The sequence below is a fragment of the Dermacentor andersoni genome, chromosome 3, assembly GCF_023375885.2.
Source record: "Dermacentor andersoni chromosome 3, qqDerAnde1_hic_scaffold, whole genome shotgun sequence".
Classification (NCBI taxonomy): Eukaryota; Metazoa; Arthropoda; class Arachnida; order Ixodida; family Ixodidae; genus Dermacentor; species Dermacentor andersoni.
In genome coordinates, this window is record NC_092816.1 from 193,551,820 (window position 1) to 193,577,678 (window position 25,859).

Genomic DNA, 25,859 nt, shown 5'->3' on the forward strand with positions numbered 1-25,859 from the left:
CTAAAAATGTGGCTTGCCTATACGCCAGCAACTTATTTACAGCGAAGATGTTTATGCGGACCATTGCCGTGGTTGTCTGAGACCGCTAAAAAGGGGTCACGTGACCTAGCGGGAGAGGGAAAGAAAAGATGAATAGGGGGAAAGGTATTGGAGTGACCCATTTGAGAATGCTGTCTCATACGCGAATCTGATATTGTTGTGAAACGGTGGATTTTCTGCGACTGAGCCAGATGGGCATCAAATTTAGCGACGATTGGTTCGACCCTGCCACGAAAGAAACAAATGTTATGCTGGCAGTTTGAGGCCAACGAACAGTGCCCAGCGATTCAAAGGCGATAATAGCAGCGCGTGGCTTCCAGCAGTGCCGTGCCGGCCGCCACGTCAAAGGTCAAACCAATCATCAAAGCTATCGAAGAGTTCGCATCTCGAGTGGTGGACCTAGCGCCCAATATATGATGCTTTGGATGACTGGTTCCGGCCATTTCATCCCAGCTACAACTGTGCGAAGACCACGAGTAGTGCGTACTCCTGAGGAGGTAGCCGCCTAGCACGAACGCCAGTGAGAGTTGACTCGTGAAAGGGCTCGTCGTCCTAGGGCCGACCGGGAGCTGTGCGCCAGAGATGCCGAGTTTAAACGGCAGCTCTTCTAAAGCATGCGCACCACGCGAAGCACGCAAAGGTGAAAATGAGCCAAAGGAATGGCGAAATAAAAGATTTACAATATGGACTGCTTGCGAAGTTTGACTTGCACGGTGTAGCACTAGCTTTAATTCACACAACTTCGCTGTTCGACCATCTTCATGGGCTGGAAGGGGCGGTAATTTCTTTGGCATACTTTCGGAGGACATGACAGCCTCTAAACATGACATTCGCCTTCACTGACAAGGCTTTTGTTATCGCCAAGAATGTAACTGCATTTCATGGCAGTATCTCGGCTGCTTGATATCCAGCCTACAGAAAAACACTGAATCGCAGTGATCACACTACTCCGTCAGTGCACGCAAGATGCCTAGTTACAGTTACATTTGCGAACAAGGCTTCCTCACAATTTAGGGGGTCTTCTATCAGTTCAATGGAATAAATCCTCTTTATTATTAAGTTTACGGGGGAGCCAACATTATTTCAAAACATTAAAACTTCACTGCAATTTTCTTTTTATTTTCATTTATGTTACCTTGACGGCCCGAGGCCATCACAGAGAGGAGTGGTAGAACGGGAAGCATAAGAATGAAATACGAAAACTAAGCTGGTTTGGTGATAAACTAAATTAGTTATTCCTAAGTATTCAATGTCTCAACTCAACTAAAAGTTTATTTTTCAAGACAGAGATATTAAGGACTCTGGTCAACTTGACAAAGATAAAAAGCCGTGCATGCGTGGCAGAAACAGCCACGTCCGATAAGAAATATATGAAAAAGCCATGTCGTGTAGAATAAGCATGCGTGAAAAACAAATTTCGGACAAATCTTTCGAAAAAGCCCACTTAGTTTTGCCCACTTAGTAGCAAATAATTTGCAATCTTAGTTAATGTCTGCATTAATAGTGCGCCAAATAAATGAAATGGCCTAATAATAATTTTTAATTGTACAATGTGAGCTAATGCATTGCGGGAGCCTTTCTTATCGACAATAGCGGTAATATCACCGAGAAGGGAGTTTCATTGCTGTGAAGATCTGGGAAAAAGACATGACTGAAAGTGTCAGTGTGACCTGTTTGAATTCGAACTTTATGGAGATGATCGATGCGGCTAGAGAGATAATGAGACTAAAAATTATGTTTCCGTGAAAGGAGGAATGGTGATAACATTGGTGAACCAGAGTCAAACGTGCTATTCCACGATATGCAAGTGATGGAAGGCATAGATTGTTTTTATTGATCTCATGCTCGGGCTGCGATTTTAATTCGAAAACATACACCAGACTGAATTTGCTTTTAACAAGCTCAAGTGAAAAAAATATGGTTCTATGGTATTGGTCCCATAAAGCTGCAGGGTAATCTAACATAGGGTGAACTAATGGCTTGCAAGTATCAATTTTATAGCTGATGGTGCCTTGTAAAATTAGTGACGTACGTAACCGGGCGTTATATTAGCCCTATTATATGCGCAATCTGAAGACTACGAGCTATATTTGCAGTATATTAATACTTAAATATTTGTATAAGTGCGTTCTCGGGCAAATTTGTTCCGTTGGCAAGTAGGAAGCGTACTGGTGTCCCTGTGCACACTCATAACTTTACGTTTCATAATATTGAGTTTCATTACCCAGGTGTCACCAATCAATAACATAGTTAAGCCAAATCGAAGCACACTAGTGCTGTCGTTAGTAATTAGTCGACAATGTATTACGCAATCATCGGCAAACAAATAAATTGAGACGCCGACGAAGACGGTAGGTCGTTATTATAAGTCACTAAAAGTAGGGGCACTAGTACTGTTTGCTGAGGCACATCAAAGGGAACATTTGTCAATGATGAGTCATTATTATTCGCAGTAATAAAGTGATACGGTAAGTAAAAAGACACTATAATCCGTCTCAGCGGGTTAGAGCCAAGGTTTCGAAGACTTAGCTTGAAAACCAGCAGCTTCTCGCGAACCTAGTCGAACGCGTTTCTAAAATCTAACAAAACACACTCCATACACGAAGCACGATCTAAAATGCAACGCAATCTGCGACTAAAAGACAGTAGTTTGGTTTCTCATGAGAAGGTTTTGCGAAAACCACGTTGAGCTGAGGTGAAAAATGAGTTTTATTCAAGAAAATGCAGAAGGTTTGTAAATCGTATTAGGAACCGCTTTATTCTAGCTGAGCTCGTACTGCCAGACGAAGATGAAACTGTGCAGCCGATGATGGTACATACAGATGAGGAAGACGTACAGTGCACGATGATATGAAGATATTATGAAGGTGAAAGTGAGGCATGTGTTGCTTTCCCACTTGTTCGTTCTTGCTGTGGATAGGCCACGTGGCCGCGCGGAAGTATTATAAAATGTGCAGGGTATATCGTTTCAGACGCGAGACACGCACTATCTCTGTCCCGCGGCAACGATAATTGGATGACGTTCTAAGGTGCGAGACGCGTCAATTAGCATGAGATTTCCGTTCAATGACCGTGTAAGGTCTAATAAAGCTAGTGAAAAATTTTTCGCATAAACCAGGAACGCGCACAGGAGTCTAACGCACGGTCGCCAGGAGAATAAGTCCCAGGATTGTACGTCGAGTTATATCCAGTCTTCCTGTTGTGTAGGCAGAAACTGGTGTTAATGCGGACGAGGTGATAGCAGCCCGCGAGGCGAGAAAGAAATTGTTCTCAGAAAGGAGCTGCTGGCGGTTAAAGAGTCGCAAGAAACGATACATCCAGAAGGAAACTGGGCGAGCGGCCATGGATGAGGAAAAATGGAGAAGAGCTGGTGGTACGCTGCGTAGCCGTGTTACAAGCGAATGTCACGAACACCATGATTTCATCTCAGTTCGTGTGGTCGGCGCGGATGTACATTGCAATCATGTCTGACAGGATGCGATGAAAGCGCTCCGTGAAGCCGTTGATGTGCGGATGGTAGCTGGAAGTCTTCTTGTGACTGCTGTTTGAGGCGCGCAGATGTTCGACAAGGATAGATAGAGAGGAAGGTTTGCCGTGGTCGCTGAGGAGAGCTCGGGGAAATCCATTGTGTAAAAAACTGTTTCGTCTAAATAAATCGGCGTCTTCAGTGTCATCCCCCGATTGTATAGAGAGGCTGTGTCCGCGTAGCTGGTTAGCTGCTCAATGGCCGTCACACTCCAACAATTGTCATTTTAAGTCGGGAGAAGAGGACCGTACAAATATAGTCCTATGACCTGAAAAGGCCAATCGGGACAAGTAAGAAGTTGCAAAAATCCAGAATAAGCTGCTGTCGGTCTATTGCGGCTTTAACAATGAACGTAGAATCTGACGTACTTCGCAAAGGCCGAAGACACTCGAGGCCAGAAACAGGGACTTCGCATTTTGTCGTATGTCTTGTGGTGGCCTAGACGACCGGCCGTTGGATAATTGTAAAAGGCTTCCAGCTCCTCACGTTGCAGATAACGTGGTACGATCGGGATCCATCTATTGCAATCGGCGTGATCAATTTAGGGATGTAAAGCCCCACCGTGCAGTTTGAATTTATTCAGTTGCGACGAAGTCTGCCGTTCGGAGGTCAAAATGAACCTTCCATGCTTTCGAGAATAATTCGGCAGTACGGGAGGAAACGTTGGTTGGACGCAATGACTGATGGGCTGTCGGCTGTGAGCTCTTAGTAAGGCTGCGCAGTGTGGAATAAAACGGCGCAAAAACTGACGGGGCCCAAGACCTCGAGAAGCTGGCCAGATGTGTTGGGTACCGGGAAATTCCTGACAGCCTCGATGTGGAATAGCAAGGGAAGGATGACGAGTGCCGAAACATGATGGCCCACGATATCTAGCTCAGAGGTTCCAAAAAGGCATCTATGTGGGTCACGACGAGTCCATACTTTTGCAGATGTAAAATTCACAGAAGTCACCCTCGTAGTCTTGCAGTGTGCAGCTAGCGGTTAGCATGTCATTGATGTACGCGAAGACAGCAGGCAAACTCCGTGTCACCACAGCGATAAAGCGCTGGAATATTTGTCCGACGTTGCGCAATCGAAAAACATGCGCACAAACTAGAATAAGCCGAAGGGCGTGGTAATGGCAGTTTCACTAGTTTCGCTGGGCTCAATTAGAATTTAATGGTACGCCTTTACCAGAACTACGTTGTTGAAGACGTTGCACCCATCCAGATTAGATGTGAAATTTTGAATTTGTGAGCATGGTAGACTCGACACGGAGGTCCATCGTTCGTATCCTTCTTCTGTACTAAGTGCAGTGGCGAAGCCCAAGTACTGGATGATGGACGAACAATGCGGAGTTACAACTCGTGCTCCAACTCGGGCTTAGCGACGGCCAGACAATCGCCGAACAAGCAATGAGGACGCGAAGAAACTGGGGGACCATGTGTGACGGTGTGGCGAGTAACGTGTGCTTAGGAGGTTTCTTGATATTGCAATATTTTGTGACCTCGGCGAACTCAGCCAAGATTCTCTGGACTTGTCGGAACAAGTGTTTGAGTGCCTGTGGGGCAGTCTACTCTCAACAGAAGTCCAACGATCGACAGACAAGTAGTGCCATCGATGAGCCATTGGCACCGCTTGCTCACGTCAAGTTTGTAGAAAGCTAAAATCCGAACTGGCGCTAGGACGGGCCATGTCAGCGATGATGAAAATGCAGCGGAGCTTGCGTCGTAACGCGAGGTCGATGGCAAGTGAGCGAATCCCTTATATCGCTATGGTAGAGGCGTTAGCGGCGCGGAGAGGCCGTCCACGAGGCTTCGAATGGCGATCCTTTCCGAATGGGCGCTATACTAACCTGGGCGCCCCTGTCTGTTTGGGTACATAAGCCGCAATCTTGTCCGTAATTGTGAACAGATGGCCACCTCGAGGGGAGTGGTCATGTGCGTCACTCAGTGATAACTCTAGTCGTTTCCCGACGAGGTATAAGGTTGTGTGCGCTTTCTAGACCGATGTGCAAAACGCAGGTGTTACCAGAAGATCCACTGAAATTGAGGGGTCATTGCTTGAGTGTCGCGAGAATAAGACCAAGCACACGGACTCGAAGAGCGCTGGCGTGATCTGGGCTCCTGAAGGGAAGCAATGGCGGCCGTGAGGCATTCAATGCGTGCTTTGAGCTGGGCGACTGCGGAGAGCTCAGGTGTAGTCGTGACGATAGGAACCGAAGGAGCGGCACCCTTGTTGATCCTATCTGCGAACTCAGCCAGGCGGTCTACCATCGTTTCACCAGCGACAGCAAGGCCGAAGCAAATAGGTTGCGGAAGGCGCTCCATTAAAATTTCGACCGAATCCACACTGTTGCGCAAAGATACGAAGGGGCAGGACTCTCCTGTCCTTCGTCTGTTTGCGCAACAATGTTAATTATGTCGAACTAACCAGCCCACTGCCAAATTTTCCAGGAAGAATTCCTTCAGCAGACCGTAGTGGGTGTTGACGTTGTCTTTACCGAAGAGCTGCCCATACGGTGTAGTATTTGGGAGCGGTGTCTATCACCCAGATGTTCGTTGTTTAAGAGTTGTTGCAGGCGAGTCTTTCTGAAAGTATGGTAGGCGTCAGGATCTTTGCGCTGAGGCGCTCATATGGGTTTCACTCAAAGGTTGGGCGAGGACGACGGTGAGGTCGTGTTTACTTCTGGTGATAGTGACGAGATCACGTTGTAGAATTGCGTCATATGCGAAGTGATCTGGCGCAAGGAAAATTGCGCCTCGACCTGTGGAAACCGCAGCTGGGGATACTGCGTGCAAAGGAGTGGCAGCTGAAATCACGCCTCTGCGACATCGGGAGGCGAGGGCTTGACTCGGTGACTTGACTCAGCGAGGGCTTGATGTACAGCATTGTTGCTAGGTTTGGTCATGTGTTAGTCCTAGGTCACCACAGTAGAGCGCCAAAGGAGCGCCCACATACACGTAGGCTGCAGATGTGATAATTTAGCCTACGTCAACCAGTACTTTCTTTATTTCCTTCCTTGTTCTTGCTATGAGCGCCCCCTGGCATGGTAGCCGATGTGGGTGCTACAAGCCGTTCTTTCAACGGCTGGAAGACGTCTTGTAAGACGTCTTATATATTCTTATTGGACGGTGCATTAGACATACTTCACTATGGTTACCAGGCTTCCGACAATGCTGCGTAAAGACGGCTGCAAGACGGTTTTATTATTGTTAAGAACCACCTCCTTTAACTCACGAAAAGATGAAGATCGCCGGGACATTGCGGATGTTCAGCGATATTCATCATCTCTTTAACTAGTCTCTGTTTATTATAAATCGTGCTTCGCGTTTATCTACTTGACGCCCCGTAACACATTGGTCGAGATGCTGGGCATTCCCGCCAGATGACGGAGTTGCGAAGCGGTCGGCGCTGCGGTGCGACCACCATTGCAAACCAACCTGAACCTGCTTCTGCGCTGCGGACCGCGATTATAATATCCGACCATCGAGACCCAGGAATCTTCAACGGGGCCAATGGCATAGACGGTAAGGAGTGACTGACGCAATAAGAACTGATGAGCGATCCCAGTCACTGGGACCTGGCGGCCATGCTGGACAATGTTTTCTTTTATTACGGCGGAGTTGTGTAGGACTAGGCCCCTACAGATTTTTCATGTCATCATTATCATCGTCAATGACTTATACCCCCCTAAGTATTAATACCCTCGTAACTAAGCAAAAAATGCAATGGCTCATAGTGGCGTGACGCACAGGCTACAAGCATGCAGCAGAGCGAAGTGAACAGTGTTTGCACTGTAGAAACGGAATTCTTTATTATCGCGTGCTAATCACCTCTTGATCTCTGCGCTACGTTCATTACAAGTGCCGATGTGTTGTCTCATCTTCGTCGTCACATATATATATATATACACATATTGACACAAAATAGCGGAATGAAAGCAGGCAATCTGATTCAAGTAGTCCAAGCGTTCGTAATAAGCAGAATATTATACATGTCACCGTACGTACGATGGTACTCGTCAGAAAAATACAAATTAGACTGCTTAATCAGAAAAATCTACAAGCAAGCAATGGGACTCTCCATCAACACCAGCAACGATAAACTACTGCAGCTAGGTCTCCACAATACACTGGATGAGCTAATAGAGTCACAACGAATAGCACAATACGAACGCCTGCCCAAAACTAAAACATGTAGGCAAATGTTGGATCGCTTAGGTATAGCTGTCATACCCAACATGGCGTCAAAGTAGATCTGCCCAGACAAATCGGAGACGTGATAACCATCGCTCCAATACCCAAGAATATGCATCCTACGCACCATATACAGAAGAAATTCGGTAACAGCAAGGATACCACATTTGTAGACGCAGCTAGGTACAGTACCAAGCCTACACAGCAGTGGTGATAAATTACGAGGCAAAATGCATGACGAGCGCTACAGTCAACACGCTACATGACAACCGCAGAGGAAATAGCTATTGCGCTAGCCATAGCATAAACACAAGCCATAGCAAAGCACAAATTGCTTATTATCGCTTAAAAGCTTCTAGTCAGCTACACTTAATGTTATCGTGACAATTAGATGCCTCAACTTTCCAAATATCCCATTTTTATGCTTATACAAGGCATTACACTTTTCGCGCGTCCAGGCTGGCGAGTGCTTAGAGTGCTTACGCATTGATAGCAGCTACAGCCACGCACAACGCCGCTGCACTGACCTTTTCCCGAAGGCTTGTGAAGTACTCGGCAAAGGCGACGTGCCTCTTTGTATTACTCTGGATGAAAGCGCCGTACACCATGTACGGTTCATTCAGCCACTGGTTTCTGTCGACGTTCTTGGAAAATGGGCAAATCTGCAATGAATGCCAGCCGGTAAACATTTGTTACTTGCAGACACATAATTTGCAGTTCCGTCGCTGGCTAAACAACAATATTTCACGAGAAACCACGTGCAGAACTGGGTAGTTCGTAAAACTAAAGTCGCGCCCTAAGAATTCATTATGCGCAGAGCGAGTGCCAGCTACGTCATATTGTTCGCTCTCTTAATGAACAAATTGAGGCATTTTAGTATGCTATTCGTAAAAACTGTTTTAAAAGAATTTATGTTATCGGGACATACTCGCAAGAGTTTCAGCGGAAAAGGTCGTCTGTCTTTTGTTAAATACCCAATGGGTTTCGTTCTCCAAAAAGCCAGCAGGGGTGGTTAGTGGGTCACGAATGAAAGCGAAAGCGAAAGATTTAAAGTAGCACAACGTGAAAGTGCAGTTGCATAATGCGACAGTTGCACCGTTTTACTATACATGCGCCCATGCTTAGTGTGCGTATGGCAAAAAGAGCACGGGTACTGCGCATGAGCTGAATGCCAACCGATTCCTTGGTTTCAGTTCCCACTCACCCCTAACCCTAAATTTCAAACATTCCCCATTGCACCTAAAGAATGTGTCAACAAATATGGTGGCAGAAATTGGATCAACTGCTCGAGGCTAGCACCAAGTCTGACTTGATTTCTCTGTAGCCGGTAATGTTCTCAAGACACAACCAATCATATGCGATATCGCAGCCTCTCGCCTAACGTAAATAACATATTTTTCACGGTATACTTTTCAACGAAGACGATAATTTTAATATCATTTGTGGTTGTTAGACCTAGCAGGTGTAAAGCGTGAACATTTTGGCTTGAGCACTCTCATATGGATTCTCCTGGCTACAAACGCCTCAAAGAGAACTCATTTAAGTAAACTGTGACTCATTGGCGATCATTATCTCTTAGCTAAAAATTAAACATGTTATATGTTCAAGTGTTGTAGTAAATGACAAGTTCCTTCCTCAAGTTCTATTTCTACAATTTCCTTCTGTTCACGTGGGGCTCTGATAGCGCGCTATGCTCTTGCACACTGGCAACAGTACAAACATAAACGTGCGCCGGAGTACGTATGCCGCGCGGTAGCTGGTTGGAAACGCAAACCTTGGAACCCTATATTCGAAAACTCCCTAACTTCCAACCCGAACATATGACCCGGCATGAAGAGAAAACGGAGAGGCGATTTTCGTGACTGTCGTTTCGGTGCATCGCCGCGGGCCTACAAAACCTCCTAGATGATTGAGCAGTCTGCCTGAAAACAGCAAAACTGCTTTGATTTGTGTGCCCTAACGTCCTGTAACCTGGGGCCCTATAACATGAAACTATACCAAAATGTTTTTATTCCAATCTCTATACGTCAAATTTGAGTGACCGCCGACGCAAGCATCGGGCGGTGACTTGCATAGGGTTGTCTGAATAGACCAATCAAACGCACTCCTCGTTTATAGCAGGCCACTTTTGTTTGCTTTGAAAACGAATAACACTGCCTACACTGAGCGGCTTCTCTTATCTAATTCGCTCACAAGAAGCGAGGAGTACGCTCAAGTGGAGAGGGATTCGATTGAGCCGAGCCAGTACACTGAATACCGATAACTGGATGAAAAGGGTGTTACCGGCCTTTGCGATTGGTCCGCATTCCCTTATTTAGCTTGCGGTGGCATACAACGGAATGTTAAGAATGCCGCTAAAATGGACCGTTAGCAAGGAGGAGTTGACAGAGCGACGTCGTAAGCGTGCCGAAAGTGCTCAAGAATTTACACAGCCACGGAAAATGTTTCATTGCACTCAAATAAACCCAAGCTCACCGGCAGGTGCGAGTAGCCAGTGCCTGAGCGATCGGCGACAGAGATCTTTTGTTCCTTTCGGAACGGGGCAGCCTGTGGCTATTTAAAAACAAATGAAGTTTTGTTCGGCATACTAATGCATATTTAACGCGTGCGCGTCCCTTTGACGCGGTGAGCTTTCGTGGTTTTGTCGCGTAGCATGACAGCCAGGTGAAGTGGGTGCCGCCGGAAATCTTTTCACCAATAGCCGAGGGCTAATGAAAAAAAGGCGCGAATGAGAAACAACTATTTTTGTGCCGTTCGGTCCAATCATACATAATCAGTGCGTACATCTCATATCAGATGGGAGCTATTGCGGTTTTCGTGACGTCGCGTGGCAAGCAGGCGAAGTGGGGGTGGTACAAAAAGATTTTGACCAATCTCGAAAGCCTGATTGCAGAATTGATATAGAAAAGTTTGGAATAGCTCTGTGTTATAGGGCCCCTGACACTGTACTAAAGGGACGCCGTAGTGGAGGACCCCGGTTTCATTTACATAACCTGTGTTTCTTTTCTATTTTGAAATTTGGAGCAGCGCTGACACATGCATCCACAAAGTAGCAAGGACGAGACACAAGCGCTTGCGTTTCGTCCTTGTTACTCTGTAGATGCATGTGTTAGCGCTGTTACAATTTTCAAATCAAGTATGCACCAACTCGGCCACAAAGAAGTTTGAATGCTGCGGTTATTTAGCTGACATATCCTGAGCCTAGTCTACGAGAGTTCGTATATTGCATCGACAAGCGTGGCGCCTGTCGTGATGACGAGGAAGGCGGGATAATGAGCGCCCTGTGCACGTTGGCACCAGGTATTATATAGGACAAGTTAAGCATGGGCTTCAAGGAAAGATCAATTTCAGAATGCGGGGCAAGACATCGAAAAAGATGGACGCGTCAGGCTTACAACCAACTGGATATCCATCGACCCCTCGACGTTGTGCGACGCAGCAATTGCAACAAGTAGGCGAACATGTTTTCACGTTATTGACCTACTTCTGTTAAGTGGCAAATTCAACAGCGATTTCTCCAAATACTTTTTTATGTGCTCGAGTGAAAATACTACGTGAACAAAAGTGTAACTTGTTCGTGAGAATGACTGGTGCTTGTTTAAAGGGCCTCCAACGTTGTTTTGAACATATATAATAAACGTGCTTGTTAGTGCAATTGTAGACAGAGAAACTAAATTTGAGAGAAAGTTTACACAGAATCTGAAACTTACGCAGGTCGCAAGAAGTATTACAGGGCTGGAGAACACGGCAAAGATTGCTAACGCATCAATACTGGTCACAGCTACGCAGAACGCCCGGTGTACACGAAGGGTATACATGAAGTTCCGTAACACTGCTTGTGTTTCCCCACAACCCTTATAATGTTTCGTAAGTTGTGTTGGAAACATGTTACACGAGTCCTTGTGTTCATTCGTGCAGGTTTATATCATACGTCTCATTTAGGTCCAACGTGGGACGAAGACCTCTAACACTGGCCTACGGTTACACATTTAGGTGCAAGCCGACATAACGCCTCGACTGGAAAATTTGAAAGCGATGGCTTTCTTAGGCTCCTCCCCTCAGTTTGCGGTTTGTATGTTTCTGGCTGCTTATGCAAAGAAGGAGCTCGCTATTGTCTTGCCCAGTATACAACGTAGACCACAGGGTATGCGACCGAATCGATAACTTGCTGCTATCTGCTGTCTGGCATAGTAGACAACTTGGGTACGCAAGTAAATATACAGCGTGGGGACTTGTCACACAATGAACGGGCCCGAACAGACACGTTTGTCAATGCATGTGTTATATTGGTATGTGCCCATTCTCGGAATCCGCCGTAATGGATGTGCCAAGGTGACACAAGGGGTATGCAGCCTTCAAAATAGTTCACCGATAACACCCCATTTACAACGTACACATCGGCGTCAAGCGTCGCCGCTTGTAGAATAGCCATTTCAACGAAGTTGCAGCCAGGATGCTAGGAATAGTGGCGGTTGCTGGGAAGTATGAATTGTCGACTGCAACATCATCTACTATGTCACAGTATAAAATGACACTGTAGTTGGCAGTGAGATGGTCCCTTCCTTTATCTGCTTATGTTCCCATGAGGTTTCGTGTCTGCCAAATGGCATGCCGGTATGCCGCAAGTCACACAACAAAGCTACCGCTTACATTCGCGATCATTTTCAGTGGTTTCTGCCACATTTTGCTTCTAACCTCCCTCCTTGGTGTCTTCTAGCACGTGAATTTTATTTTCATACTATCATCACTCATTCTTTCATATTATAGACCACCAATGATTTGTTATGGCCATTAGAGAACATGAGGCCCTGAAATGTCGGAAGCGCGTAATTCTCGGCCTCGAATTGTGCCCCACCGTAGCCCAGCATGGCGAAGTTCATTAACCGGCGTATTGGGCGCATTCGTGCTACTGCAGTGTCACGCGTGATAAAAATTGCTTTCCGACACGCCATACGGCTCCACTTTCGCCGTATGGAAGGCTATTTCTTTTTAGCACACCCTTCAGCACGAGAGGTTCACAGAACCGAATGACGACGGCGTCCTCTCTTTAGACTGTGCGGTGATGCGCACAATTAAAGCGGTGAGCTTGGCTCCAAGTGCTTCTCTTGTATTTTCCCGTGGACAGTTTCTGAGCAGATTCGTAACTTCTTAGGAAACCAACTTAACTTTATGACTAGAGAAATAGATGTACTGAGTAGAAGAGCTAAGCACTGTTTTCAAAAATAACTTGAAGAAAATGCGAAAACGTATGCCCGAAGTATATCGACTTTCTGGGAGATTTTTAAAGAGAAAGCTAAGCACTCCTTGAAAGCCTTATTTGCGAGAAAGTATAGCTGTTTCTAGAGGTCAGCGTCTCGCAGTAACACTGCATGGCGATAAACCTGGAAGTATCTCTTGAATATGATCCAAATGACTACTAGGTAATTGGAGAATTGAGTGCGAGTTCCAAAGACTCTCCTTCAAATTATTGTGCGCACGGCATGTGCTATAAATAAGTACTTAGAATGTAAGGGCCGGAGTACACTTAAGTATATTTCTGCTGCTAGAGAAAAATTAGCTTCTGTCAACTTATGTATGTTCCTATTGGTGTTTTCGGGTAAGTTCGTACACCTGGTGTTTTTTGGCTAGCTTAACAACACCAGGTGGCGAAATTCGCCATGTCAACGGATTATCGACTCGACGCTACAAGAAACCGGCTTTACAAGGTGTCTTTAGCCTAGCGTGCGAACGATGCAGAGGGCGTAGGCCACGTGCGCCAGCGGGAGACAGAGCCAGCTTACCGCATCTTGGCTCGTCATGCCGGCCTCCGTGCAGTTGGCGTAGGCGCTGTCGTTCAGGCTTGCCGCGTCTTGTGTGAGGACGTAGATCAGCGCCCCCATCTCGAACGACAGGCCCACCAACGTTTCACCGTTCGCGTACGTCGCGTTGTGGCGCACGAGAGGCCAGTGACTCTCCTGCGGGTGCGAGGGCAGAATGACGGGCTTTGGAGAATCTAAGGGGCACACACAGGTTTGTGATTGGTTCAGGTTCTGGAGGGCCGACGCGTAGACAAACGGCGCACCAAAGAAGGACCCACACATTGTGCAACGTGCGCTTGGCTGTTTTTAGTCTCCTTCATCGAAGCGCTGGTTCTCTATATTCTGTACTATGCAATAATAACCAGGTAAACTTTCTTCCTCATTGCGGTACTTCGCGTATATGAATTGTGATTAGGGAAGCCTCGAACAAAGAAATTTCGATTTGTAGCAAAACAAACAAAGTTCAACCTCGTTACAGTGAGTCTGGATGTCGGAGTTTTCTTGTCACAATAAACGGACGTATGCGTTCACGTTTAAACTTTTATCTCATTGATAAAGAAAGAGAAAACAAAGATGCAAAGCCTGAAATATGAGTTATGCAAAACGCTCGCCCCCGGCTTGCGCGGCCCTGCTTACGGCAACCTTCTCGGCAATCAGCAGGCTAAAGCCTGAGCTCTACTCCTCCCCTCATATTCTATTTCACTTCGTCCATCATCGAAGCATCTGCCGAACCACTACCTACTAGCAAATCTTCGCATCGCCTACTTCTCGATCCGTTGCTTCCCCTTCACACTGTTACAGTTGCCCTAACCAACTTTCTTGTACAGCCAAGTTTTTGTAATTCATGGTCCTATACTTATGCCGTAAAACTGTTGGCCTAAGAAGCTTTGTGAGCGTTTTAGGCAATGTTGTCAGCTGAATGAAATGCTTGAATTGACACGACCAACTATCAACCAAGTCCACGGTCAGTTTACTATATCAAGAACACCCTACTAAGTAAGGAAGGAGCTTAGATCCGAACATCTCGTAAAATGACGAGCATTATGCCATGTAAGAAATACAAAAAGAAGGGAAAAAGAAAACAAAAGACGCTGTTTCACCCGAGAGGTGAAGCATCGATTGCGATAGCAAATTAGTAGACAAACATACTAAGCAAGGATAGTAGATCTATCAGCCTCATAGACTTGCAAACGTAGGCATACTATACCCGCGACCAACTTTGTGTGGCTATCAAGGGTAAGCTACGGGCACCTGGCTGCCGCACATGTTTTACCGCGATAAACAAACTGGCAGCGTTTGGCAGTGCTTTTGGTTGTCCGGAACAGACGCTGAATTGGCGCAGCTTTCACGTGCGATGATTTCGCGTTTCCCCAGACGCGGAATGAAAAGTCGCAAAATAAGTAAACTTTAAGACCGAGCGTTGTGTTCTATCTTGTATAACTGCTGCTAATAAGGTTTCTTTGTCTTCCCCAGCCTATACGAAAGTGGTATAAAACGCGGGACTCTTTTCAGAAGCGCTCTAACTTGTGCGTGCTTTGCCTCCGTAGATTTCCCTTCGTGGCAATGGAATGTTGTCCGCGAGTATTACTTAACAAGCATGGTGTCATGCGGGCTCAATCCAGCCTGAACATATCTCACTCGATGGCCACCTAATGATGAACAGCACCTCCTCCGCGAGTCGGCCCGGCATTGCACTATCTTCGGGATCGGTCCACGTATCATCAGCAACAGTAGCCTGGTTACGCCCACTGCAGGGCAAAGGCCTCTTCCATACTTCACCAACTACCCCGGTCATGTACTAATTGTGGCCGTGTTGTCCCTTCAAACTTCTTAATCTCTTCCGCCCACCTAACTTTCCGCCGCCCCCTGCTACGCTTCCCTTCTCTTGGAATCCAGTCCGTAACCCATAATGACGATCGGTTATCTTCCCTCCATGTCCTGCCCATGCCCATTTCTTTTTCTTGATTTCAACTAAGATTTCCTTAACTCGCGTTTCTTCCCTTACCCAATCTGCTCTTTCCTTATCCCTTAGCGTTACACCCATCATTCTTCTTTTCATAGCTCGTTGCGTAGTCCTCAATATAAGTAGAACCCTTTTCTTAAGCTTCTCGGTTTCTGCCCCGTACATGAGTACTGGTAAGACACAGCTGTTGTAGACATTTGTCTTGAAGGATAATACCAACCTGCTCCCAAGTTTGTTCATGATCTGAGAATTCCTGCCAAACGCACCCCAGCCCATTCTTATTCTTCTGATTATTTCAGTCTCATGATCCGGATCCACGGTCACTACTTGCCCAACGTAGATGTATTCCCTTACCACTTCCAGTGCCTCACTACCTATCGTAAATTGCTGTTCCCTTCCGAGACTGTTGAACATTACTTTAGTTTTCCGCAACTGAATTTTTAGACCCACACTTCTGCTTTGCCTCTCCAGGTCAGTGAGCATGCATTGCAATTGGTCCCCTGAGTTACTAAGTATGAGGAGTGCTTAACACCTGCTTCATCTCCACGGCGGGTGGATCCCCGGCATTGCACTATCTCCGGGATTAATAAAGAAAGATATTGTATGTGTCACTTATGTATGCGCAAAAGAAAATAAATGTGTCGATATATGACGTGTACGTGGACGAATGGAAGCCATGGGAGCCCCCTTTTTAACGGGTTGGTATCTGGCGCCATCAACTTCTTTTTAGTTAGCCCAATGTCCTACCTACCTTATTTTTTAACATACAATAAATGTCCAGCATGAAAGTTTCTGAGCCATTATATCGGTAACTTCATTTTGATAAACCTCCGATGTGTGTGGTCTCCCTGCTTTTATACCAACAAACCTCCGTCCGTCATTTACTAATCTCTTTGGTGTACATCTTTACTTTCCCGCTGCTGGCCGTGAGCCCAAGGTCTTCAAGGAGGCCAGCGGAGCCTAAACCGATAACCGGGTTTTTTCATATTCCAACAAACATCTTACATCGTTTGCCTAGCTTTACCGCAGCACGGTAAAGGAAACCTCGTTCGCTTTGAGGAACAAAGAGCTTCGTTTTGATTCTCACAATACGTTTCTCTAATGCTTTTGTTTTGACCTCTTAGGTGATCACTCATTGCCGACCTGCCCCGTCCAGGAGATTGTCTCACGCTCTTACACATTGCCTTCAACGTTCCTTGCTGGCAGCTTGCTTACTATCAGTGGGCACGGCGCAAGCGCAAGGCGCACATCGCTGACTATGCGTCTCGTTCTTCTTGTACAGGCTTTGTTCCTGTCAACCGCCAACTCCCTTACTGCGCCTTCAGTCAAGCCGTGTACAACAGCGACAACATGCGACATCGACGGGGAAGCTGCATGCGTCCCTTCATACACGGATGATGCAGCGATTACAAGTCACGGGTTCCTGACGTCAACGGATTCAACTCCTCTAAAGGCAGCACCGAACCATGGACTTGCCAGTGGGCACGGCGAAAGCGCAAGGCGCACATCGCTGACTATGCGTCTCGTTCTTCTTGTACAGGTTAGTTACAATAATACAATACGCAGAGATGATAAATTTCTGATTGTACTGCCATGCCCACTTGTGTGTATGAGTATTGAATATGAGTGTTTGAATTCTTGCAAGCTCTTAGTATTTGGCGATATAGAAGAGAACCCGGGTCCAACCGTCGAGGAAATGTTCCAGTCATTAATAAGTGGCCCACAGGCCATTAGAGAAGACATTGCTTCTTTGAAAGAACGCCTTGAGTCAACGGAGAAAGCGATACGTGGTTTTGAAAAGCGCCTAAACAACTTGGAAGGCAGTATGATTGAATTAAAAGCAAAAAAAGCACGAGAACGAAGAAGTGAATGCGACTGTGACTGCAGTACAGGAAATACTTAAAACGCAACACGAAAAACTTATTGATTTGGAAAACCGCAGCCTCCGTTCAAATTTGGTAGTTTTTGGAATTTCTGAGGATCCGAATGAAAGAGAAGCGGTACTGCGGAATAAGGTTGTCCGGGATTTTCAAGATAAGTTAGAAATAAACTGTAAATCTGCGGCGCGAATTCAGAGATTTGGGAACGCACCCACACGAAAGCCAGTCATTGCGTTCTTACAGGATTATTCTCAAAAACAAGCGCTCTTGAAAAACGGACGCAAATTGAAGGGAACAGGCATATCCTTGCAAAACGATTACTGTGCAGACACGCTGCGCAAGCGCCGTCTCCTTTGAAGCAGTGCGGAAGAAAAAGATATCGGAAGAAAAGTTAGGTTTATTCATGATAAGATTCGCGTTGGTGACGACTTGTTCTTTTGTGATGACGTACAGCGCGCACGGAAACTCATTGTAAAGAAAAAAGAGAGCGCAGTATTGCGACCAAACCACAGAAACTAGCAGTCACAGTCGAAGCAGTTTCGGCTGCATTCACTAAATGCCCGAGGTATAGTCAACAAAATAGAGAGACTGTAAGATATTTTACCAGTATACGATCCTTATGTGTGTTTTATATGAGAAACTTGGTTCCACGACGGGGTACATGATGATTAACTCGTTTGTCCAAACCACCAGCTGTTTAGAAAAGATAGGTCTTCCCGAGGCGGTGGTGTCGCACTTATTGCGAAGAATAGTGTTGTTGTAAGGGAATTAGATCAGATAGGTAATCATGAAAGTTTGTTTTTTAGTGTCTCTATTTGGGGTGCGCCATTCATATCGGACACCAAATGCTGATGACCACTTTATGCAACAGTTATATGATCACCTTTCGAAATATATAGGAAAAAGCTTAATAATTACTGGTGATTTTAATCTCCCACAAATCGAATGGCAAAATTGGAGTTATGGACACAGTCTTTCCTCTGACTTACTCATTGATGTCATGCTAACTTTCAGTCTTCAGCAGGTTGTCAGTGTATGTACTCGGGGAGGGAATATTCTTGACCTCTTATTCCTCAGCGAAGTTTTTGGTGAAGGAACCGTCGAAATCGATACTGGCATTTCCGACCATAAACTGATTTCGTTTTCGTCATTGATAGCCGTGAATAATGTCAGACTACCCCGAAAACACATGCAGATGAGGGATTATGCTAAAGCAGATGATAAATCGATTATTGATTACTTGGACCTGCACCTTAACATTGTCCAGGATGATGTCGAGCTTTCATGGCAAAGGTTCAGGGAAACTGTTACTTATTGTATTGAAAGATTTATTCCCTTGAATGAGGTCAAAAAACATCCATCAAACCCTTGGATCAACAGAGATATCATCCAAACTAGGCGGAAGCTGAAAAGAATGAAACGAAAACATAAAAAATCAAGGAGTTCGCAAGTCACACAATTAAAGAATGAATTAGTGGGAAAAGCGGAAATTGCGCCAGAAAGATTCTTCAGTCATAGTCTTGCTGATTTCATTGCAAATGCTCCACAAAAGTTTTGGCGCTATTTAAGTCAGTCAAAAGAGGCAGAATTTAAAATAAACATTAATGGTGAAATTATTGAAGACGCCCACATAATTGTTGAGCATTTTAATGATTACTTCGGTAGTGTATTCTCGGACCTAGATGACTTCGAACGGTCCAATACAAATAGGTCTGTCTTACATGATATAACGATTTCCCGAGAAGGTGTTTTGGAAATGCTTCTTAATATCGACGTTAGGAAATCTGCAGACCCTGACAAGCTTCCGAATGCGTGTTTACGAAGGTATGCGGAGCAGATATGTGTATTCTTAACAATTTTTTTTCAAATTATCCTTACATTTGGCAGAGATACCATCACACTGGCGTAAGGCAAGAGTTGTCCCAATTCATAAAAAGGGCGATCACCTCACAGTGTCAAATTATCGTCCTGTTTCTATTACAAGCACATGCAGAAAATTATTAGAGCACATTGTCGCAGGCTTTATTCGTCAGTACTTGACAGATCACAATTTCCTATCCCCACTACAGCATGGGTTCAGAAAGGGATTATCGACTTCAACTCAGCTTGTGTCAGTCGTTCATGAAATATCTGAAGTACTTGACTCGTCCGGACAAGTTGACATGCTCTTTTTAGATTTTAGCAAAACGTTCGTTAAGGTACCCCACGGAAAATTAACCTACAAGCTCGAGTGCATTGGTCTTCCATGAAATATTAAATCACGGATCCAAGCCTATCTCCGACGCAGGCAGCAGTTCGTAGAAATTAATAAATGTTCCTCAATTGTCCGTCAGGTAACTTCAGGCGTACCGCAAAGCAGCGTATTACCACCGCTTTTATTTTTGATCTATATTAATGATATAATAGATGCAATCCCCGATGATGTGCATGCCAATTTATTTGCGGATGACTGTCATATTTAAAAAAATCGCTTCACGAAACGATCACGCATGCTTGCAGAAATCGGTCATGGCAATTTCCAATTGGTGCAAGCTTCGGGGATGGAATTAAATGTACATAAAACAGTCTTGCTGCGAGTAACACGAAAAAAGGAGCCTAGTATATTTTCTTATGTTTTAAACGACACAAAAATAACTGACGTTGAACAATGCAAATACTTAGGCGTCACATTCACTAACGTATTCTCCTTGTCAGACCATATTTCCCTTACATGTTAAGCAGCTTTGCGGAAATTATGGTTCTTGAAAAGGAAACTTAAAAAGGCACGGGTAAAAACAAGAATTTTAGCATATAACACATTCGTGCGATCGAAACTTGAATACGCAGTGGTTGTATGGGATCCTCAAACCAAAAAGGACATCATGAATTTGGAACGTTTACAAAGGAAGGCCGTTAGATTTATCTTTGGAAAATATAAAAGAGAGGATTCCCCGTCCTTACTAATGCTTAGGAATAAAATCACTTCACTAGAACACAGGCGTAAAGTTAGTAGTCTCCAGTTTTTACATAACATCATAAATAGAAAAATCGGGCTTCAAATACCTCAATATGTAACGCCCCTTAATGCATGAAAAACAAGACATAGACACTTTTCCCTTACGCCATTATTTGCTGAAACAAATTCTCACATGAATAGTTTTTATCCGCGTACTATAACGAATGGAATTCTCTCCCTGTTGACGTACTTCAATCGGGGAACTTCACAAATGCGTTGGAAAACTATTTTTCACATAAAATAACACAACCACAAACCCTATTTTTCACTATTTTTGTGGTTTTTATATGTGAAATTTCCTGTATTTAGTTATGTTTAGTGTCCGATTGTTGTTTCGCGCAGCGTTTTTATCCAAATATAAATTCAAATGTCCCGTTATTTTGTTATAGTTACTGAGCTAAGGGGAGCATTGTGATTTTTGTAACGTGGCTATGGGATGCATCATTTTCATGCACTGTTTATATAGATTTTTTATTATCTTTGTTGCATTGTTATTACCTTGTCAACTGTATTACCCCTCCTGCATGGGCCAGTATGATGGCCTGCAGTATGAAGAAATAAAATAAATAAATAAAATATACCGGTCGATTTCTATCGCTACTATCGTCCTAGTTACTAACGTTCGCTAGTTACTATCGTCCGAGTTCTTTTCCTCAAATGTGAGTCAATCTCTTTCCCGCACAAATAGTGGAGAACTCTCGTAACCAGTTAACTTTCGTTCATATTCCTCAGTGTTTCCATGAAATCCATTTTACTCAGAGCTTCCCTCCCTTCAAAACATGCCTAGCCCATATCACCATGTGTGACTTTATTTGTCGTCTTCTAGTGAGCGCAGAATGCGAGGCGTCCCAATGTCCTTTGGTTGCCAACGAGAACGGATTATACATCGTCCTTCAAGCAAGCAACCCCACTTATAAAAGTAAGTCCGCGAGCCGTAGCACTTTTCCACATACCGCGGAGCATGTCGTGCCCATTGTATCCCCATAGGGCAGTGGGAACATGATTATGGCGGCAGTTCCCTTCCCCTTTGGCGCTATTGTCTTTTTCCTGCGTTTCCATATATCCATTTCTCTCGTTAGTTGTATTCTCTCACCTGTGGTGTTTCCTGGCCCTGTATTGACACTTTTTATTCACTGTTTTTGTTTGAATACGATAAACCTGGATTTTAATGGTAAATTTCAATCCTGAAAATTGACCTTCCTTTCCCTGTCAGCTAGAAACACAATGTCACCTGCACTAAACATACCTCGGAGCTGCTGCTCTACAGTACCCGCCTGCTTGTATGAGAGGTGAAATCAGCTCTTGATTCCTTCTAGCGTCATTTCTAACCGTACGATGTAAATATAACCCTGTGTTGTAAAAGCTCTGTGCAGTCGTTGCCCATGCATTCTCCTTGCAGAATATCCCACAAAATAAAGAGCTTAGTGTTGTGGTACACTCCAGTAACGTCTAAAAATACGACGTATAACGGTCTCCTTTTATAGATTTTTTATTATCTTTGTTGCATTGTTATCACGTTGTCAACTGTATTACCCCTCCTGCATGGGCCAGTATGATGGCCTGCAGTATGAAGAAATAAAATAAATAAATAAAATATACCGGTCGATTTCTATCGCTACTATCGTCCTAGTTACTAACGTTCGCTAGTTACTATCGTCCGAGTTCTTTTCCTCAAATGTGGGTCAATCTCTTTCCCGCACAAATAGTGGAGAACTCTCGTAACCAGTTTACTTTCGCTCATATTCCTCAGTGTTTCCATGAAATCCATTTTACTCAGAGCTTCCCTCCCTTCAAAACATGCCTAGCCCATATCACCATGTGTGAATTTATTTGTCGTCTTCTAGTGAGCGCAGAATGCGAGGCGTCCCAATGTCCTTTGGTTGCCAACGAGAACGGATTATACATCGTTCTTCAAGCAAACAACCCCGCTTATAAAAGTAAGTCCGCGAGCCGTAGCACTTTTCCACATACCGCGGAGCATGCCGTGCCCATTGTATCCCCATAGGGCAGTGGGAACATGATTATGGCGGCAGTTCCCTTCCCCTTTGGCGCTATTGTCTTTTTCCTGCGTTTCCAGATATCTATTTCTCTCGTTAGTTGTATTCTCTCACCTGTGGTGTTTCCTGGCCCTGTATTGACACTTTTTATTCACTGTTTTTGTTTGAATACGATAAACCTGGATTTTAATGGTAAATTTCAATCCTGAAAATTGACCTTCCTTTCCCTGTCAGCTAGAAACACAATGTCGCCTGCACTAAACATACCTCGGAGCTGCTGCTCTACAGTACCCGCCTGCTTGTATGAGAGGTGAAATCAGCTCTTGATTCCTTCTAGCGTCATTTCTAACCGTACGATGTAAATATAACCCTGCGATGTAAAAGCTCTGTGCAGTCGTTGCCCATGCATTCTCCTTGCAGAATATCCCACAAAATAAAGCGCTTAGTGTTGTGGTATACTCCAGTAACGTCTAAAAATACGACGTATAACGGTCTCCTTTCTTCTCTGAATATATTAATAAACTGAGTGAGGACACATAACTTATCATCCAGACTTCTACCAATTCTGATACTATACTGGTGTTTTCCGAATATGCCATTAACGTGCGTGTGCTCTCCCACGTTTGCAGTTTTATTTAGTTGCCTGTATGATAACCTGTATATTGCTGCTGATCTAATGGTGAGCTGTATATATGTGTGAATTCTATTTTTTGCCTTTTTTTTTGATAAATTCTTGTAATTTTACGTTGTCGCCGACTGTCCGGCAATCGCCAATCTTGTAAGTTCTTTTCAACTGCGTTCAATACAGCTTCCTGACTTTCTCGCCCTTCTTTGTCTAACCCGCGGGTATTTCGTCTAACCCCGCGGCTGTGCTCACAGCAATTTCCCTCGGGCCTTTTTCCCAGTTGCATTCATATGCACTGGGTCTTTTTCTTTCCATCTGGTTTTTGCTCAAGGTCTTTATTATGTTGAAATCTACCCCTTTATTGAATTTAAATGCTTCGGTTGTAATTTTTCGAGAGACATTTAATGCCGGATCCTCTTCCAGTTCGTTTCCATCTTTGGTTATGATGTCTTGTACACCTCCAAATCTTCTGCGTAAACAGTTCATTGGATTCTAAAATATTACAGGTGCAGCCTGAACCTTGCTCACGCATTTCGGTAAGCCAATGGTCATTTTTACCTTAAACATTTCTTTCAACCAGTATTTGAACCAGTGTTGCGAATTTGCCACTGCGGAATTAGAAAGACTCCGGAACCATTCCGCATTTAGGCGGCCCCAGAATGGAATGAGAATGCAATGGCGACAACGCTTGGAGGAATGCAATGCAAAGGCAATTAGACGCATTTTGCCTGGAATGGAATGGGAATGGAATTAGGTCTGTTTCCGAAAATGCAGCGCTTTTTCGTCTACGTACTGTTTTTTGTCAAAATATGCTGGTGAACCAACCAGCGCACGTTGCACCATTAGTAAGCCAGAGCGTCGAATTTGACAATAAAGCAGTATTTTTAAAATGGCTTGGCTGATTACGAGCACGGTACAATTATAAGCAACGTGCCTACTGCAATTTTGTCCTTATTGACTCAAGTGCTTCGAAGTCTGTCTCCATTATTCGCGTAGCCGCTGTTTTTGCCGTTGGTATCTGTCGTGCGGAACTACTTCTGCGGCATACGCCACCCGCCCCCCCGCCCCCCCGACGCGTTACGCCTTGTGTATAACGCCGACAAGGCGAAATATGTGTTTTCGTACACTTTCGCCTCCGCTAACGGTTCTTTATTTTCCAGGTCCTTCGCGTGGTGACACATAACGCTTCATCAATAATAAAGACATTTGCATCTGCAGAGTGGGAGGCTGAAGAGGACGATGACGATGACACTTTCGAAGACTGTCCGGATCGTTTAAGGAAGGAGTTTTTAAGCGAGTGCCATCAGCGGCAATTTTGATTAGGCTACGCCACCCACAGTCTACAGCTTGCCGTAAAAGACGCCATTCGGCAGGTATGCGCTATTAAATAACATATCGGTTTCATCTTATGTGCTTTGATACGTCGCTCATTTATTACTATTTTCATCAACAATTGTTACGGCCATACTTCGTTAAATAATTTGCCAGGAATGCATGGAGAAAGAATGTATGGATTTAATAACTGCAGTTCGGAAAGTAGGGAGGCAACGGCGCCTAATACAGTTTCGGTGCTTTAAAGCTTTATTATGCAACTACGCCCAGCTCATCTTTAGCCAAATTCTCGAGCGTGCTTCTTTTTTTTATCTTGGGGATTTGTGGTGCTTTTGCTGCCATGGCCGAGGCCACGAGCTATTCTTCCTTTCAAATAGTGGCTGCGGATCATTTTTCTGCCGCAGGCCAGGCAACAAGCTTACGCGACTTCGTCGTCTGCTCTCACCACGTCAATGAAGCGTTCTGAAATACCTCTAAAGACAAACAAAAACAAAACTGGCGCATCACCTAAAGAACGCCCACGGTGTCCCGAAGTTACATTTTAAAAATTTCGGTTCGGTTGATTCTTTGTTCAAGCTATCTTTTTTCTTATTGTATGTTGTGTTTCTTGCTATTGTTCTAGTTTCGTGGTTTCCCTCTCTTCTATTTTTAATTGCCCCCCTCTCCCCGCCCTGGAAAATGAAAGCTTGCATACGTCACTCTTTCTAATATAAATTGTTCTGCCCGTAAACACAGTTGCCAGGCATATGAGACCAGTTAGAGAGGCGACAGTCTGCTGCTGGTACGTTTATATGTATTACGAGGCCCATTTCATTAGGATAATACCAGCCGCAGTGTCATAGCCATGGCACTAGGTGCACGCAATTTATTCCTAAAGAAGAAGGTGCAACCTATGCATTAATGTACACTCAATGTTTCGTAGCGCATGAGAAAACGGCTGTTCCGGCCCTCTCTTTATTTTGTCTAATGCAGTCATGAAGAGTGTCAGTGTGTCATCGAGTGCAATCCAATATGTTTACATTTGTCATCATTCTCTTTCTAAAATTCTATTGAATTGCACGTTTACCGTTTGCTCTACCTGTACTTGCAGTGGCAAAATTCACTAGCTGTTATCCTCGCTTTATCTTAGGACGCAAATGCCGAGGAAGTGGGGCAAAAATGCGGCGCCATTGTTGCATCTATACGCAAGAGCACCGCGCCGAAACAGAAGAACGGCTGAAAGCGGCCGGTCTATATTCGGAATTTCACAACGCGACAAGGCGGAACTCGCATCTGCGAATGACGAGAAAACTCGTTAACAATTCTTTGAGTCGTCCAGGCTTGAGAGAAACTCTGCACGCGTGCAAGAAGGCTAAGCTGTGTAAATATGAACTGAGGTTTGCGACAGACTTGATTGAGCTTCTCTCCGCAATAGAGGAAGGCACGTAGTTGCTGCAGAAAGGCACGAGACAGCCAGGCTTTTGCTTCCCGCGTTGCGAAATATCGAAGTTTCCCTTGCGAAAATCTTAAGCAAAGGCACACTTCTT

General features: G+C 44.8%; 1 protein-coding gene and 1 long non-coding RNA gene across 3 annotated transcripts in view; one reads left to right on the top strand and one right to left on the bottom strand.

The window, feature by feature from the left end:
* Positions 1 to 25,859, bottom strand: part of LOC129382931 (uncharacterized) — a 31,175-nt gene that overhangs the window by 2,701 nt on the left and 2,615 nt on the right. Inside the window, exons 2-3 of the mRNA XM_055067150.1 lie at positions 13,524 to 13,697; positions 8,271 to 8,405 (exon numbers count right to left, since the gene is read on the bottom strand). Of these exons, the coding sequence (XP_054923125.1) occupies positions 8,271 to 8,405; positions 13,524 to 13,697 (309 nt within the window). The remainder of the gene's footprint in view (positions 1 to 8,270; positions 8,406 to 13,523; positions 13,698 to 25,859) is intronic.
* On the top strand, positions 16,738 to 24,403 carry LOC129382932 (uncharacterized). 2 transcript variants are annotated; one of them, XR_008610907.2, is made up of 3 exons: positions 16,738 to 17,044; positions 21,206 to 21,298; positions 24,162 to 24,403. It is a non-coding gene; the product is annotated as an uncharacterized lncRNA (long non-coding RNA). The 2 variants fall into 2 exon arrangements; XR_008610908.2 differs by lacking the exon at positions 24,162 to 24,403 and adding an exon at positions 22,224 to 22,312.